Source organism: Canis lupus, chromosome 14 (genome assembly GCF_011100685.1).
Source record: "Canis lupus familiaris isolate Mischka breed German Shepherd chromosome 14, alternate assembly UU_Cfam_GSD_1.0, whole genome shotgun sequence".
NCBI lineage: Eukaryota > Metazoa > Chordata > Mammalia > Carnivora > Canidae > Canis > Canis lupus.
The window spans coordinates 574,520-591,329 of NC_049235.1; the positions used below are offsets into that span (position 1 = coordinate 574,520).

General features: G+C 63.2%; 1 protein-coding gene across 1 annotated transcript in view; it reads right to left on the reverse strand.

The window, feature by feature from the left end:
- The window catches only part of WNT3A (Wnt family member 3A), a 48,057-nt gene extending 32,408 nt beyond the window's left edge, over nt 1-15,649 (reverse strand). Inside the window, exons 1-2 of the mRNA XM_038556358.1 lie at nt 15,479-15,649; nt 2,018-2,259 (exon numbers count right to left, since the gene is read on the reverse strand). Of these exons, the coding sequence (XP_038412286.1) occupies nt 2,018-2,259; nt 15,479-15,549 (313 nt within the window). The 5' untranslated portion in view covers nt 15,550-15,649. The remainder of the gene's footprint in view (nt 1-2,017; nt 2,260-15,478) is intronic.
- Between the last annotated feature and the right edge of the window lie 1,161 nt (nt 15,650-16,810).

Below are 16,810 nucleotides of genomic sequence, written 5' to 3' on the forward strand. Positions count from 1 at the left end.
TCATAACATACTACAGACCTACGTCCATCAAACCAGTGTGGAAATGGCAAGAGGACAGGCATGTAGACCAAAGGAATGAATGAAACGGAGAGTCAAGAAATAAATCCACACATCCACAGCCAGCTGATTTTTGACAAGGGGACACGCCAGGAGGGGGAAACTATCTGTCCAACAACAGATGGCCCTGGAATAACCGGATTTCCACATGCAAAAGAACAAAGTTGGACCCCTCCCTCACACTGTACACAAGCATTTATACGCCATGGACCAAGGATTAAAGGTGAAAGGTCAAATTATAAAACTCGTAAAGGATAACATAGGTGTAAATCTTTGTAACAGATGAGACAATGCTTACTTTAAAATGACATTTCAATAGATAAATTGGACTTCACCAAAATCTAAGGCTCTTGTGCATTCCGGGACACTGTCACAATAAGGAAAAGACCACCATAAGAAAATATTTGCAGATCACGGAGCTGATAAGAACTCAGTGTCTAGAATATGTAAAGAGCTTTGAGAACTCAACAACAAAAAGACAAGCATCCCAATTAGGAACTGGGCAAGAGTGCCTGGGTAGAGCAGTTGATGGGGCATCTGACTCCTGGTCTTGGCTCAGATCACGACCTCAGGGTCCTGGGATAGAGCTCAAGTCAGGCTTGGTGCTCAGTGACTCTGCTTGACATTCTCTCCAACTCTGCCTCTCCCCTGGCCCCTCCCCATACAAGCTCTCTCTCTCTCTCTCTCTCTCTTAAATAAGTAAGTAAGTATTTTTTAAAAAATTGGGCAAAGACCTTGAATAGACGCTTCTCCAAAGAAGTACGGATGACCAGCCAGCTCAGGAAAAGGCACTTGACATCACCAGCCATTGGACACGTGAATAAGAACCACAACGAGGTACCATTTAGTGCCCACTGGGGTGAGAAGGAAAGAGGCAGAAGTAAGGTGGTGGTGAGGGTGTGGAGAGCCGGGAACCCTTAGGATTGCTGTCAGGGCATAAGATGGTGCCAGCCATGCACGGCAGAGTGGGGTTCCCAAAATTTTATACGGAACAATTCACCATGAAGAATATACCCCAAGGATATGAAAACAGGTATTCAGGTGAGAATCGTTCGCCAAAGGCCACAGCAGCACAGCACCGCTGACCACAGCCGCCAGGTGGGAATGACCCGGTGCCCACTGACACTGCATACCAGCCACTGGTGGTCCAAGCACACCCTGGAATATTATTCATGTGTGTGTGTGGGGGTGCGAGGTGCTGACGATGCTGCACATGCATTAATCAACCTAGAAGGCATCAGGCTGGGTGAAAGGGGCTGTGCTCCCTCAGCGCCCTCGGTGGGGCCCAGCCACCAGAGTGCACAGCCCACATCCCCGCGTTCTCGCTGAGCACAGCATCTGTGGCCAGACCTGTGGGGCGCGGAGCCGGCTGCCCTCTGATTTGCACACGTTGGGATACCAGCACATGGTCATTATGGTGCAAAGCACTATCTTTGGTGAAAATGTGCTCGTCACCAAAAGTGAACCGACGCCCAGCCCTGTCTTCTACTCCTTCCTAAGATAAGCCCCTGCCCCAGGGCCCTGGGTGACTTCCCCAGAGGGCTTCTGCCCTCTCCTCTCCTCCTCCCCTCCCTGTGTTTAAAAAACATTATTTTTTGTATTTCCTCTGAGACGCTCCGAAGGCCCAGCCCCTGTGGGTGCTCTGGGATGGTTACTCTCATCCCTCATCCCTTGGACGGTACCATGTCCCCTCCATGAAGGGGAAGCAGGAGGAATGTGTGCAAGGAGCTGTCTCGCTGGCGCCCCAGGAGACCCCACAACAGTGGGCGTGGAGACATCCCTAGAATGAGCTCTTTGCGCCCTGCCCACGGCTGCACGGGCCACTCCCAGGTGAGCGCAGGGGACATGCTGAGCTGGATGGAGACAGGCAGCTCCTGCCTTAGAGTGGGGAGCCCCTGGGCCGCAGCACCTGCCCCCGCTCCCCATGTGCAGCGAGGGCCGAGCAGGGTGTCTCGCGTACCTTTGTCCAGCACAGGGCCGAAGATGGCCAGGCTGTTGTTGACTGTGGTGCAGTTCCAGCGGCGCCCGCGGAACTGGTGCTGGCACTCCTGGATGCTGATCTTCATGCCGTCCGCCACGCTGGGCATGATCTCCACGTAGTTCCGGCAGAAGCGCAGCTGCTTGGGTACCAGGCCTGGGATGCTGGCGCACAGGATGGGCTGAGTGCCCAGGGATGAGTACTGGGGCCCGACGGCCAGGGACCTGGGGTGGGGGGAGGCCCAGTGAGGGGGCGGCCCTGTGCCCGCCCTCCTCAGAGTGCCCGCGGCTCTTTCCTTTGCGGACGCTACCGCAATCATGACCCCCTGGAAGGAAGCGGGTCCCTGCTTGATGCCAGGACAACACCGAACTTGGAGATGCACCCGGGGAAGGGGCGTGAAACCAGCCAGGGAAACGGTGGGTATAGGGTGGAGCTTCGGAAACGCAGGGAACAGAACCTGCAGGCTCGGGATGGATGGGTTAGCCAGGGGGCTGCTTGGAGGAAGATGAGGTGCCTGCCATGGGCCAGAAAGGGCACAGCAGGGCTGATCCACAGGGTGTGAAAATCCCCCTGAGCTCTCAGCTGCCATCAACTGTTCAAGCAACAGAGAGCCACACGCCCACCGTCTGGGTGCCCACGGACATTCCCAGCTCTGCCGTCAGGCCACAGCCACCTGAGGCTGCACCCCAGGAGCACAGGTGAGGAGCTGGTGCTTGCACCTGCTGGGGAATGAGGGCACCACGTTGCTGGGGGGGCAGGTGCACCTCAGCCTCGCGCAGTCATGGGGGGACACAGCACGGTGGGGGCTCCTCCTGAATTGTGTTGGAAGACCTGCTGTGTGAAGGCACTGAGGGAACACCCCCTCCCCCAGCCATGGCTCCCACTCCCCACAAGCCTGGGAGACTTCAATTAGGTGAAAAAACAAAACAAGAGAAATTTGATTTTCTGGTGTCACCTGCCAAGACGGCCGTGGCTACCGAGCCAGATGGTTAGATGTGGGACCTTCCCATCCCCGTGGGAAGTTCTCCTGGACTCCTCTGGTCTGGGGTGACCAACATGGTCCATGATGGAGGCAGAGTTGGCTACACACACGTGTACGTGTCCACACCCACCAAACGGCATCTATTTTACTGATGTGATCACACTTTGATTTCAGAGAAAGACCTGCCAGTTCCCGTTGGGGACAGGCAGCAACGAGCTTCTACAACCAGGTAGTGACACTCTGTAACACCTGCTGGGTCCCCGGGTGACAGTGGGTCCTGCCCCCCCATGGATGCCCCCACCTGGTGCCCAGGGTGACAGTGGGTCCTGCCCCCCTCCATGGACGCCCCTCCCAGTGCACATGTGCTCAGTCTCACACATGTTCCCCCTTCCAACCCAGGAGCCCGTCTCTCTCCATCCTGGGGCTGCTGGGTGTGCTGTGTCCGGGGCCTGGGGTGCAGATCCAGAGCAGCCCACGCCCACCAGGATAGTTCCTGCTCACTTGGGGGCCTTGTCTGGGAAACTTCAGGCAAGAGGGCCTGTGTCTCTTTTGTTTGGGGGGAGAAACTGAGTCCAGGCGGCTTTGTGGACACCTCAGTGGAGCCCCAGAGGCTCTTTGGCTTGCCCTGGGCGGCTGAGCACCTGGGGGAAGACGGGACAGAGGCCTCCATGTCCCTCAGCAGCCCACACACCTGCATTAGGACAGCGACCTTAGGTAAGTCCTTCCTGGAGTCTGACCCAGTTCCGTGGGGCTGTGCTGGGACCATGGGAATGGGGAACCACCGTCAACCTGCCCTTTGGAAGCGCACAGCAGATGCTCACACCCACCCCCCACCCCCCCACCCCCCCGCCAAGATCTTCCAGGCTGCCCTGCCCTGAGGCTGGAGGCCCAGCCCTTCAGCACCAGATCTGCTTCCTTGTTGCTGGGCCGAGAGCACCTGGACTGTGTGCTCTTCCCCGCACATGCCACAGCCCTGAGTGGCTGCCCCAGCCCCCTGCACACCCACACCCCCAGCTGTCTCCCCATGGACACAGCCTTTGTCCGCCTGCACCACAGCCCCATGGCCCTGGGGCCCTTCCTGGGCAGGGCACTGTGTCCACCCCTCCCCTCCTGCTCTGTTTCATCGGGAACATCCCTGAACAATTAAAACCTGTGTGTTTGCCACAGCATCAGCGCCTTACAGGCCCAAGCCCGACCTTGCTGCCTTGCCGTGCGCAGGCCCTGCGTCCCTGACCATGCACACCTGCACACCATGTGCCGTGCCTGGGGCTCCTACTTTCAAGCACCACCATCTGAATCCTTACTTGGTGCGCTGCCCTCAGGTACTGTCTGTTGTCACCCGGGTGCCACGATGAGCCTGGCATCACATACCGGAGGCCTCCCCAGTCCCGCGTGACCTGCGAGGGGGTGCTGGCTCACTCCTGTGGGCTCACCCCCTGTGGACCCTACTGAGTGCCAGGCGCTGGGCCAGGCCTGAGCCTCCCCACACTTCCCCACCCACCCTGCAGTCCATGAGCACCGAAGTTTCCAGAAACGCCACCCCCTTCCCCACCTCCCTGTGTAGTCTTGCTCTCTAGGGTGTGGGCCTAGAGCTCCTCCCCGGGCCTTCATGGACAGCTCTGAGTGGAGAGCACGGGGCTGCCCCCATGGGGACCTGGGCACTGACCATGGCCATGAGCTTCGCAGTGGACAGAACAGGCAGGCAGGGCGGGAGGGATGCTGGGCCTGTGGGTTACATGGGCTGAGGGGTACATGCAGACCCACACCAGGGTTCTCTGGCCTTAGGGGCCGCACAGCCAGTGTGTGGAAGTGAGGCATCCAGGCTGAGGAGATGGGCCTGGCTGGGAGGGGGCAGAGAGGACGGGGGAGGCGGTTGGGCCATGTGGGGGGACCCACCCCCTGCACCCCCAATAGAATTCCAGCTGCAGCTTGCACAGAGGACCCATGAACCCGGGCTGTCCTTCACAATGTCGTCACCTGTGCTGCCTGTGCAGCCTCTTCCTGCCAGTCCAGGTGGCCTGCCCGCCGACGCAGCCTGGAACTGGCAGCAGAACGGGCTGGGGTGACTCCAACACGCTAATGAGCGGAGGGACCCAGTGGCAGGGTCCCTGAGAAGCAAGTAGCCAGGGGGCCAGGTGAGAACACGGCTGGGCAGATCACAGAGCAGGAGCTGCGGCAGGGTGGATGCTGGTTCCGGATCTTTCTGCAGCTTCTGTGGCCTCCCTGTACAGGAGTTCGCCCCTGCTTCCCCCTGGGTGGCCTGGCTGGTCATTCATCAGGCCCCTTTCTGCCTCCCGAGAAAGGGCTGATGTGGCCAGTCCCGGAGGCCACACTAGGTCAGCGAGGCGACTGTGGGGACCAGGCTGGTTGGGATCTGTGCACCTCCCAGCACCCAGGAGCCCCAGGAGAGGTGCCTTGGAGGCCACGGGTGGGGCGAGGCTGGGGACCCACAGTTAGCAGGTCACCGCAGGTGCGGCTGCGTGGGGCTCGGGCTCCTCCACCCCAGGAGCCAGGACACCCACTGATGCTTGGACCACGGGGGACGTGCTTTCAAGCAAGCATGGGGCTCTAGTTCTTGACGCACCAGCCCCGGGGCTCAGCGCAGTGACACCTGAGATGAGATGAGAGGATGAGGTGGGCGCTGCTGGGCCGTGGGACAGCCATGCATGGTGGATAAACTGAGGGCAAACAATGTTCCCGCCAGGGGGCTTGCATCCATGTCGATGGCGAGACTCCCTCTGGGGGAAACACGGGGTGGGGGTCCCATCAGGGCCCTGGGGGTGAGCACTTCTGGGGGTTCCTGGCTCCTGGGGGTGGGCAGCAGGGGTGAGGGTTGGGGGCTCCCTTCAAGGTGCTTCCCAGGGGCCTGCCTCCCGGTGACCCGGGGGTGGAGGGCTCCCTCCAGTGCCCCTGGTATCACAGCCCTGCTCTAGCACGGGATGTGGGGGGGTGTTCATCACAAGGACCTTGACCCCTTCTTCCTTTCCCTTGGAGACTTAGGATGAGCAGAAAAGAAAGGCAGCACTTGATTCAGACACAGGTCGGGCAACCTGAGGAACTCACTGCGGGGACTCACTGTGGGGCGGGCGGGGGTGGGCAAAGGAGGACAAGGGGCCCCCTAGAGCCCCTGCACTGCCCCGGAGGCCCACCCCCCTCCTCCCTCACAGGTCAGAGGGGGAACAGCAGCTGCCCCCCAGGCCGCGCTTGGCTGTGGGGAAGCAGAGCGGGGACTTCCACACTCACCGATTCTGGCAGCCCCTGGTTCCGGGGAGCTGAGTCAGCTCCTGCCCGCCCGCCCCAGCCCTCCACCTGGGCAAGCCCTGGCGCGCTGTACCCTGGGGCCAGGGAGCCAGCCCAGATGCCGGTCCAGCTGTTCTGGCCTCCACCAACCCTGGCTGGGTTCCCCTAACCCTGTCCCGACCCCACGCCCATGCCCATGCCCCTGACCATGCCCCTGGAGCTGCTTCCACAGACCTGTGTCCCAGAGCCGAGGGTGCTACAGACCCTGTTTGAGGATGGTGGCCCACCAGGGCTTCCTATCCCACAGGGCAGGGGCCAGCATGACGCGTGAGGACAGGGTGAGGGGGCTTGTGGGGGCATTGGGTGGGGCTTGGCTGCAAAGGTAAGAAGGGCTTGTGAAAAAGTAATCACACAAAGTAGTTTAGTGGGCGCTTACTAAGCAGATTGCGGCGTTGTGTGGTGGTATGTCGGTGTATGGAATCGCTGCGGTATAACCTCACGCTGGGGGAACCCTAATGGGCCGTGCATGACTCCCCCACACGCCCAGGACTCAAATTCCTAAAGAGAAGGTAGACATCCCAATCTATCAGCACTCAGGAAACACAGCCTTCTGGGAGGAAGTGGGGGTGCAGGGTGAGGCCAGGGCCACATCCAGGGTGGGAGGAGCTGCAGGCTGAGCAGTGGCTGCAAAAGGCCTGTGGTTGCCTCCAGGGACTGGGGAATGAGGTTGCCCTGGCCTGTCCCAGGGTCTCCCTGGGAACTGGAGGCAGTGCCCACGGGGGGACGGCACCATCATCTCCATGCCCTGCGTCGCCCCGAGCACTCCAAACACATAAAAAGCAAGAGCATGTAGTACAGGGCGGGCTCCTGGGTCCTCTGGGAAGATGGCAACATCAGGCTGCTTGTGGTGCGAGGTCAGCGTGGTCTGCATGTAGGACGTGAGTGTGACAGGTGGGTACTGTGGTGCGGAGGGCGTTAGTAGGTATGTCCTCACCAGCAAAGAAGGATGGCAGTGGGTGCAGAGTGCAAACCAGGAGCCGCAGAGGTGGTGATGGGTGCCTGGCTGCCATCTGACAAGAGGGCACCCTCCCTGGGACATGGACTCAGAAACCTGACTGCTGCCATGCCCCAGGTGCCTGGCTCCACTGCTGTCCACGGTCGGTACAAATGACGGGGTGGGGGGTGCCTGGTGCATCCAGGCTGCTCAGAAGCTTCCAGGAGGGGACATGTGGCTCTGTGCCTGGGGAAGGCAGCATCCCTGCCAGGCCCCGATGGTGACTGCCCCAGGAGGCCCGATGACAGGCCCTGCGTGCATCAGGGTCACCGATGCCTGCCAACTGCCCGTCCAACTGCCCGTTCACCTTCGAAGCATGGCCTCCGCCTGGGAGCAGACATGGGACACATGGGGCGTCCGGAGCTGCTGCTGGTCCTGTGCGGGGATGCTGTGCTCCCCCAGGAGCAGAGCACCACCCTGTCGGCCACCGTCGGCACAGCATGAACGAGAGGACTGGGTCCCCCATGGGTAAGGACTCAGACCTGACTGTGGAAGAGGTCGAACTCTGTGTCCCAGGCTGGCAACTGTGGATCCGAGGGGCCCTGGTGAGCCACCCAGACCTGCGGCCTGCTGGGCCTGAGCTAACAGGTTGGAGCCGTCTGAGGCAGTGCAGTCAGGCTGCGTGGGAAGCAGGAAAGACAGATATGTTGTCCACGCTGGCCGGCCAGGCCTCTGGGTCCCAGGGACAGAGCCTTGCCCAGCAGTGGCGGGTCGAGCAGGGTGCCCCCATTGCCCAACCACTTGGGCATTTGTTCCCTCCTGTCTCTCTCTGTGCCTCATGCCAGTTGTCCCTTGATCCCAGGCTGGCCGCTTCTCCTGCCCAGGCCCCCGGCGGCCCCACCCAGTCACCTGGGCGGCCCCGGGCTCAACTGGCCCTACAGGACTCCTGCAAACTCGCACGACCTTGGGGATGGTGCCCTGGATGTCTGGACCAGGACCCCCGCTCTGATGAAGACACCTGGCTGGTGTCCACGTGTTCTTATGTCAGAAGGGCCTCTGGCTTGCCCCCTCCTATACTCTCCTGCTCTTTACACATAGGGAGTAGTGTGCGTACAACATAGCATGGGGACAGGCGTCTCAGCCAGCGTGCACTGCCCCAGCAGGCCCCACGGCACAGGTGCCGCGGGTGGTCTGCACAGCACATCGTTGTTTCTCACTGGTCTGGAGGCTGGACGCCCCACGATCGAGGTGCTGGTGAATGTGTGGTCCAGTGAGTCCCCTGGCAGGCAGGCAGCCACCGCCTCGAGACCCTCATGGATTAGGGACACAGAGAGGGCGCTGGCCTCCTGTTTTTCCTACGGGGACCCCATGTCCACCATGGGACCACCTTCCCACCCTGTCCCCATGCAGGTCAGGACTCCCACACAAATTGGGGGCTCCAACGCCTGTCTGAGGGTCACATGGCCCACACTCGGGATCCTGAGTGCCAAAGGTGTCCCGGGCCCCATACAGATCCATGTCCATTGCTGGACAGTCATCGAGGGACAACAGGGAGCGGGGTGGTCTGCATCTGCCCCTGGCCAGCTGCACTAAGGCCCTTGCACCACACATTCTCCCCACAGACACCCCAACGGGGAGGGAAGAGTGATGCTGCATGGGGCCGCCCACTCCCTAACCTGTGAGAGGGTGCCTAGAGGGACCACGTGGACCAGGCCTCATGGACACTCAGAAGCCCATGCCGTGTGGTGGCCACAGGGTTTGGGCTGGGGTTCACTCCTGGTTGTCCCCTCAGCCTCACAGCTGACAGGTGTGCACACAGGGACAAGTGGGCCGCTTCCTCCCGCAGTGCTGGGGCCGTGGTGCCCATCTGTCTGGGTGAGGGTGAGGCTGTGACCCTGCTGGCTCCAGGGAAGGCTGATGGGCCTGCGGGTCTGGGGGGGCAAGGCCGCCGCACTCCTGCTGTACCCACTTCCGTTACCTTGCACCTGGCGCCGTGATTCACCCCTCGAGGAATTCACTGTATTTCCGCAGGCAGGGTGCCATCCCAGAGGGCGCCCACACCCTGCTGCCCGGCTGGATGTCATGCCCGCGACCTGAAGGCCCCTCAAAGCTAGGGCGTCCCTCATGAATGCACCCTGACCCAGCACCCTGTCTCGCTCTGAGCCTGTACCCGGACCCAGCTCCAAGACCCCTGCTGGCTGACCACACGGCAGAGGGGCCAACGTCCAGGAGCAGGTGATGGTGGTCTCCCCAGGTCTGGGAGACAGCCCCCAACTTCTAGAAGACGTGCTGTGGAGGTAAAGTGCAAGCACAACACGACACCTCTGCACGGCACCTCTGTGACCCCTGGGAAGGTGGGTGACACGAGCCATGGGGAGGGGAGCGTGCTGTGTGGACAGTGGCCCTGGACTCCGGTCCCGGCCTGTGGCTGAGGCCAGTGAGCCCTGCCCATCGCCCGCCAGCGCTAATGGTTTTCCCCTCCCAGGGAGTGCATGGTGTCAGTGGGTGGGCACCTGGCCAGGCCCTCCTGCTCAGGGTGGAGCGGGCGCTGGCTGGGACACGCAGGGAGGAAGGCCCAGGCCCCAGCCTGGGCTGGCGGCCGTCATCCGCCGGGGCTTCGCCATGATGGCGCGATGGGGCAGGGGGCAAAACAAATCTCAGCATGTGTGGGGCGCCCGCCCATGGGCTGTGGGCACCGTACTGCCTTCACTGGGGCCCCTGTGTCGGGGGCAGGTGTCAGAGAGAGGGGTTCTTGGGGGGTTTGGCTGGGCCTGGGAGACTTCATGCTTTACCTCCTTGCTGGCCTCCACCTCCCCAGCCTCCAGCCACCCTGTACCGAGGCTCCCGGGGCTGGGGGAGCTGAGTGCTGGCCGAGTGGGTCCACGTGTGCCTGGCCTTCACCTGCAGCCACCACTCCAGCCCTGCTAGCTGCCTCCTCTGGGCCATGCAGAAGCCTGGCTCTACTCCAGCTTGTCCTTTCACATCTAGACCACTGGTGAGGGCGAGGCCGAGGGGCAAGGCCACCTCCTGTCATCCGAGGGCACAGAGTGAGCATAGCGCTCCGCTGGGTGTCTGCAGAGGAGGGCTTGCTGGGCCCCTGGCTCTCCCCCTGGGGACCATGTGCCGGGTGTCACTGAGACACCCGGTTCCATTCACAGGCCGGATCCATGGCTACGTGGCTGGTCGGTGGTCCTGGGAGCTGAGGGCCGCCCAGCAGACGGGGGCTCTGTCCTCCCTGGGGGCCCACCTGCCTGGGCCTCTGGGGCTGCTTTTCTCTCTCTCCATGGGGTGGGGTCCGGGGAGGGCCCGGGGCCCCCTGGCCCCTGCCCCTGCTGCCCCGGTCTGCGCCGGGCCATCCCTCCCTGCCCGCAGCACACCCCCCTGCACCCCTGCTGCCCCGCCGGCTGAGCCAGGATTACTGACACATACTTTGAGCAAGTCCTGGCAGGCGGGCAGAGGCTCCTATGCCCGCGGCCATGCATTTGCCCGCTTCCCTGGGCGGCAGCGGCACGTTTTGTCAGGGAAGGAATGTGGAAGCACCAAAGTGCGAGACACCTTCAGGGTGTCACCTGGGGAGGCCGGGAGGGAGACCGAGGCAGCGCTGCCCAGTATGTCCTGGGGACTGGGGCCCAGAGCTGGGAGCTCAGCTAGCGGGTATGGGAACGCCCGGCAGTGTCCTTTTGTCCCCCCGGGGGGTTTCTGTTTCTCGCGGGAAAGATTCCATCACTCACTCGCTCATTCATTCGTTCATTCATTCATTCGCTGGGTCCAGGATGGGAATCTTCCTGGGCAGCTGTGGGCTGAAGGGTGGAGCAGGGGAGGGACTGAGCCCAGAGACTGTGTGGGGCTTCACAGCGGGTATGTGGGCACCGCCCTTCTGCTGGCTCTGCAAACAGGGGCTCAGGGCCCTGGGGCCTCTGCATCCTGTGCCTTCTGGGGCCTGCGCACCTGCTTCCCGTGATGGGCAGCTCATCCCCTCTTGGCATCGTGTGGGCACTACTGTCATCTCTGGGAAGCTGGCCCAGGACCCACCCTGCCTCCTGAGGCTTCTCGATCCTTTGACCAGGCTTGGGGGGGGAGGGGGCAGCTGCAGAGTGTGCACCTGCCGGTGTGGGCAGTCACTCGCGGAGGGGTGCCAGTCCAGGGAGATGTCCCTCACTTGGGCTTCCTGGTCGATGAAGGTGCAGCTTGACCTAACAACTTGGGTTTTGGGTTTTTTTAAATTTTCCTATCCCTTATTACAGAGTACATAAAATCCTGCATAAAAAATAGAGCAAAAGAAAGCACAACTGGCATGTTGTCCCCAAGTGGCCTTTCAACTTCTGTCATTTCTTCACGGACAACCATCCGGATGGCTCTGGCCTGGAGGCCACTGTGACTGGTCCTGGGTTGCACCCGCAGGATGGTGGCAGCGCCCCCAGGGACCCCTGCAGCCAGCAGAGGGAGGCCTGCACACAGGACCCACCTCAGGAAATGTGGCTTTACCACATTTTATACTTTTTATACATTTTATACCACTTTATACTCTAAGACCATTTCCACCCCCATTGTGTTGCCGCCCAGTCCTCCTGCCCCACCACAAAGGATGCTAGCAGGTTTATGCAAATACGACAGAAAATCATCTTATTAAAAGGTGAGCCCAGTAAGGTGTGGGGACACAGCCTGGGAGAGCCGGTCCTGAGTGGGGGGCAGCCAGGTTGGGGGTGCTGGAGGCTGGGGAGACTCATGTGTGGTGCCCTGCAGGGGCAGGAGGTGAAGTGTGCCCACCCGGTGGCTCTCTAGAACAGGTGCTCTGACCATGTATCTTTGACCCATGGCCCTGGATACGAGGATGCCACTGGTGGCCGTGTGGAGGGACGCTGTCCCCAGCACCCTGAGATCCTACAACACCAGAGGGGTCAACCTGCTGTCTGGAGTCCTCTGGTCTTAGGGCCTTGCTACTGTCCTTAGCAGCCTTAGGGCAGCAGATGGAGACCGAGAGGCAGGCAGAAGGAGCAGGGAGACTGGAGCAGTGATGGGCAGGGCCACCCTGGGGAGGGGTGCAGGGGTGCAGATTCACCAGAGACAGGGCAGCTCAGGAAGGGCGTCTTGTCCGTGGGCCCTGCTGCCTGTGAAGTTCAGCCCTCAGGTCCCACTCACCTGACACAGGTAACCCCTCACCCCTCCTCTTTGCCCCCTTGAGGCTGGTGCCTCAGGGGCACCCCCAGAATGCCCCTGGCCAGCCACCTACCTGAACTTGAGGTGCACCTGCACCCCACAAACCGCGGGCACAAGGAGACCCAGGTGGGGGCCAGAGGGGCGGTATGGGGGGAGGGCCAGGCAGAGAGAAGGCTCTGGAAGGTGGAGGCATTGGCTGCTGAGCAGGCCCTCCTGGGGCCAGAGCTCCTTCCAGTTGGGAGTCTGCCGCCAGCAAGTGCATGGGGGACATTGGTGGGTGGAGCGAGAAGGCCCTCTGAGGAAGAACCTGGGGGGGCCTCACTGGGGTACATTTTGGGCCAGTCCCCGTGTTGTCTGCTCCAGGGCCCAGCCTCTGTGCTGGAGAGCTTGCTGTGCTGGGGAGAACCAGGTGGTCGCTGGCCACTGGGGCTATAACTCCAGGGCAGAGAGGGTGTGGGGTCAGCAGCAAGGGCAGGCTGGGCCCAGGGAGTTACAAGACACCCTCTGCCCAGACTCGGGGACACAGGCTGAGGGAGCCCAGAGTGCACCATGGGGCGCTGGCACCTACTGAGTGCTCTGCGCGTCCCCTCGACACTGAAGCCATCCAGCATCTGCAGGGCCCTCCTGCAGTTCTAACTCTGAGCATCCTGGTGTCCCAGGGGAGGAGGAGCCTGCAGTGTGCAGCTCTGTCAAGGCTCTGCTCCCTTCTCTGCAGTCCCCCTGGTCCTGCCCAGAGGAGCCCAGAGACACACTCTCAGCATCAGGTGTTGGGACTGTGTCTGCATGTCCCTGAGGCTGGGCTGGGACCTGCCCCGGCACCGCGGGTGAGGGATGTTTCCGCGAGTGCTGGGGAGCGGGTGGCCCTTGGGATTCCTGCAGGGCAGCTGCCAGGAGCGCTGGCTCCTCCTCCCCCTCCACCCTCCCACCAGGAGCCACACCAACATCAAAAGCCTAATTACTCCCGATTTGGGCTGTTTCCTCATCCTTCCCGCAGGTGAGAAAGCCCCCGTTACTTTCACTTTTATATGCAAGGTGTGCAGAGGGGGGGGGCATAGCTTCGTGGGGGAGAGAGGATGAAACACCACAACCAATTAGGGAGGCTGGGCGTGAAGGTGAGAAGTTATAAAGATGAGACCCTCAGCGCCACGGGGAGGAGGGCAGGGAAAGGAGGAGCCTCCAGGGTAAGCTCCGCCAGGTAGGATGTGAACACAGGAAGGCTTTCCCTTGCTGGATGCTGTTGAAGCGGAGCCTTTCCATGTGTGCCCTCCTCGCCATTCCGCCTGCAGTCGGTGCAGAGATGGCTCCCTCCTGTCCAGCTGGTCTGCGGCCAGACAGGAGGCCAAACCAGCCGCCCCCAGTGCACCCCTGAGCTGGTGTGTGCTACAGGGGCCTCTCGTTAGGAAGCAGAATCACTGAGGGGGGTTTCCATGGCACCCCTTCTCTCTGGGGCCAAACAGGGATTGGGTGAATTGCTGAGTGCAAGGGCTCCTCCCCACCTGCCTGGAAAATGCGGGGCTGCACCCAGTCCACTGGAGCATGTGCCGGCCCATTCAGATGGAACACACCTAGCCCAGGTGCGAAGAGGAGCACACCTGTGTGTGTATGCGTGTGGGGGGTGTCAAGGCCAGGGAGCCTCAGGGCCAACAGGACACAGATCCCAAGGTGTGGGGAAGGTCGCCAGCAGGCTGGTGGCAGGGCTCTTCCCTTTGGGAGCAGCGGCAGGGGCGAAGGGAGCTTCCTCCTGCGCCCAGGAATGCGGCGGCGGCAGAGTCTAATTAGAAGCCTGCGCCGGAGCGCGGCCGGGGGCTCTCTCGGACTGTACCCCCCCGCGGCCGCAGGCACCGCCGCCCCAGCCCACGCTCCGAGCGACGGGGCGCTGCAGGTGCGGTGTGCGCCGTGAGGCCGCCGGGGTCCCCGAAGGGCCTCGCCCAGGTCCCTGGGCCGGCCTGTGCCGCCCCTCCCGCCCCGCCCCGCCCAGCTGCGTCGGGACCCGCGGCGCCCCTGCTCCCGAACCATCTCGGAGAGAAAAATTATTATCGGATTAGATGTACTTCAGCTGGCTCGGTTCCCCCCCTTCCCCTCGGTGTAATTATTATAATACCAGGCAAGCCGTCGGAGCCGGTTCCTGTGTGTGTGTGTGTGTGTGTGTGTGTGTGTGTGTGTGTCTGTGTGCACATGTGTGCGCGCACTCCCCAGCAGGCATGTGTGGGGGAACCTTCTCTCCAGCTCCAGGCATCCCCTCAGCCACCACCGTCAGGTCTCCGGACTCCGCCAGCGCAACCCGGCACCCCGCTGCTGCGTGACCTTCGCTGGCGGGCCTCTGCCTAATCAGATACCCGGGGGGAGGGTGGCCCTGACTCCCCCTCGCCCCACTCCCACCCCGTCTGTGTGCAGCAGACCCTGCGGACCTGCCCTTGGTTGGTCGGCACCTTCAACTCTTTTTTGCTAGGGTCTCCCTGCAGTGTGCGAGCTCTGGGCGGAGGGCGCGGCCCCCAGCCTCGTCACTTCGGAGCCTCCTCGCCCTCCCTCCGGGCCCAAGGCTGCGAGCAGAGGCCCCTCGGGACACCCTCCCTGTGCGCACACACAGAGCCGGGAGGCGGCAGGGCTGGCGCTGGCCCCAGTGGCCGCCACTCCCGGCGGGTCCTGCTGTCTTTACGCAACCGCCCGCCGCAAGCGGCTCGGGCTCGTCTCACCCACTTTGTGTCGAGGTGTGCGCGTGTGTGCGTGCGACACGGTCCTTGGGGAGGTGCACCCGCTCGCCCTCCTGGCTTCTGGCCTCAGGCTGCCTGGCTGTTCATGCCGTCTCTGCGGACAGCGTTCCCGCCTCTGCCCAGGCGCTGCGCCCCTTCCGACGCCGGCGGGCCCCACCAAGCCCGGGACGCCAAAGTCCCCGGAAGCTCCGACACCCGCGTCCCAGCCCCGGCCCCAACAGGTCGAAAGTGGCCGCCAAGGAAAACAAGCCGCCCGCGCCCGCGGAGCCGGAGGGGCAGGGCGCGGGCTCCGGGCCACCGCGGGGCCCTGCCCGAGGGGACCTCCGAGACCCAGGCGGACGCGAAGGAGACTCACTCACCACCAGATCGGGTAGCTGCCCAGCGCCTGCTTCAGGCCGTAGAGGAATAAGAAGTATCCGAGCAGGGCCATCGCCGGGCGGGAGAACGCGGAGGTCCGGGAGTCCACCCCGAGAGCACCGGCGCCGGACCCGGCCAGGCCCTGGGAGCTGGCGGGCGGCGGCGCTGGGCCCTCCTGCGGCCGCGAGGTGCGCGGGGTGCGCGGGTGTGCGCCGGTGCGCGGACTCCGAGGGCGGCGCTGCGCCAGGTGGGCCGGCGGCCGGGCGGCGGGCCGGGGCCCGGGGCGGCGCGGGACGGCGGGGGCGGGGCAGCGCCGCGGGGGGCGCCCGCCGGGGCTGGGGCTGGGGCCGGGGCCGGGGCGGGGCGGGCAGGGGGCGGGCAGGGGGCGGGCGGGGCCCTGGAGCTGGGGCGGGGGCGGCGGCTGCGGCCCTTCCCGTGGCTGCGGGGAGCGCGGGGTGCGCGGGGTGCGCCAGCTCCCAGGGCCGCGCTGTGCCAGATGGGCGGCCGCTTGGGCGGCCGGCGGAGGCCGGGGACGGGGTGGTCCGCAGGCGTCCCCTCCGAGCTCCAGGACCGCGCCGTGGCGGGGAACCCCGCGCGCCCCGCGCTTGCCACCGGACGCTCTGTCTGGCTCCCGCTCGCGCTCCCACTGCGGCTCTGCCGTGCGCGCCCTCCTGCTCTCAGAGTGGCGGGACTGCACTCCCTTTCTTCCGTCTCCTTGGCACGGGGACCCGTTCCTCCGAGGCCAGGTCGGCGCGAGCTGCTCTCGGCTGGTCCACCGGGAACCGAGCTGCCCGCGCCGCTCGCTGCGGACCGCGGCGGTGCTGAAGGCGGCCTGTCCCGGGGACGGCGGCTGGGTGGGCGGCCAGGGTGCAGCCCCTTATCTGAAGGCTGGGATGGGGACCTGGGCTGTCTGGAGCGCAGGTGTTGACGCCTCCAACTTGTCCCCCACACCCCACCAGGAGAGAGGACGCCCAGTGCGTGGCGCCTCCGGGGAGGGCAGTGTAGCCACGGGTCCCGCTCTGAGACCTCCAATTCCGGGGTCTGCCCAGCTCTGCTAGTCTCCTCAGCCAGAGGGATTTCGGACAATTTAGGTAAGCCTTACGCTTTAGTGTGGGGGAAGGGCGAACCAGAGAGGGAACGTGACTTACCCAAAGTCTCAAAGAGTGGTAGCAGTACCCAACCCCCTCCCCGCCCCCGCCGGCAGTCCCGGGAGCCCTGCTTGCACATTCTGGGGTAGGTCGAGGGACCCCAGGGGGACTTTCATTGGGGAAGGGAAGACCCAAATCCTGAACTCTCCCAGCTTCCCCTGGGCACAGGTGAGAGAGGGTCTGAGC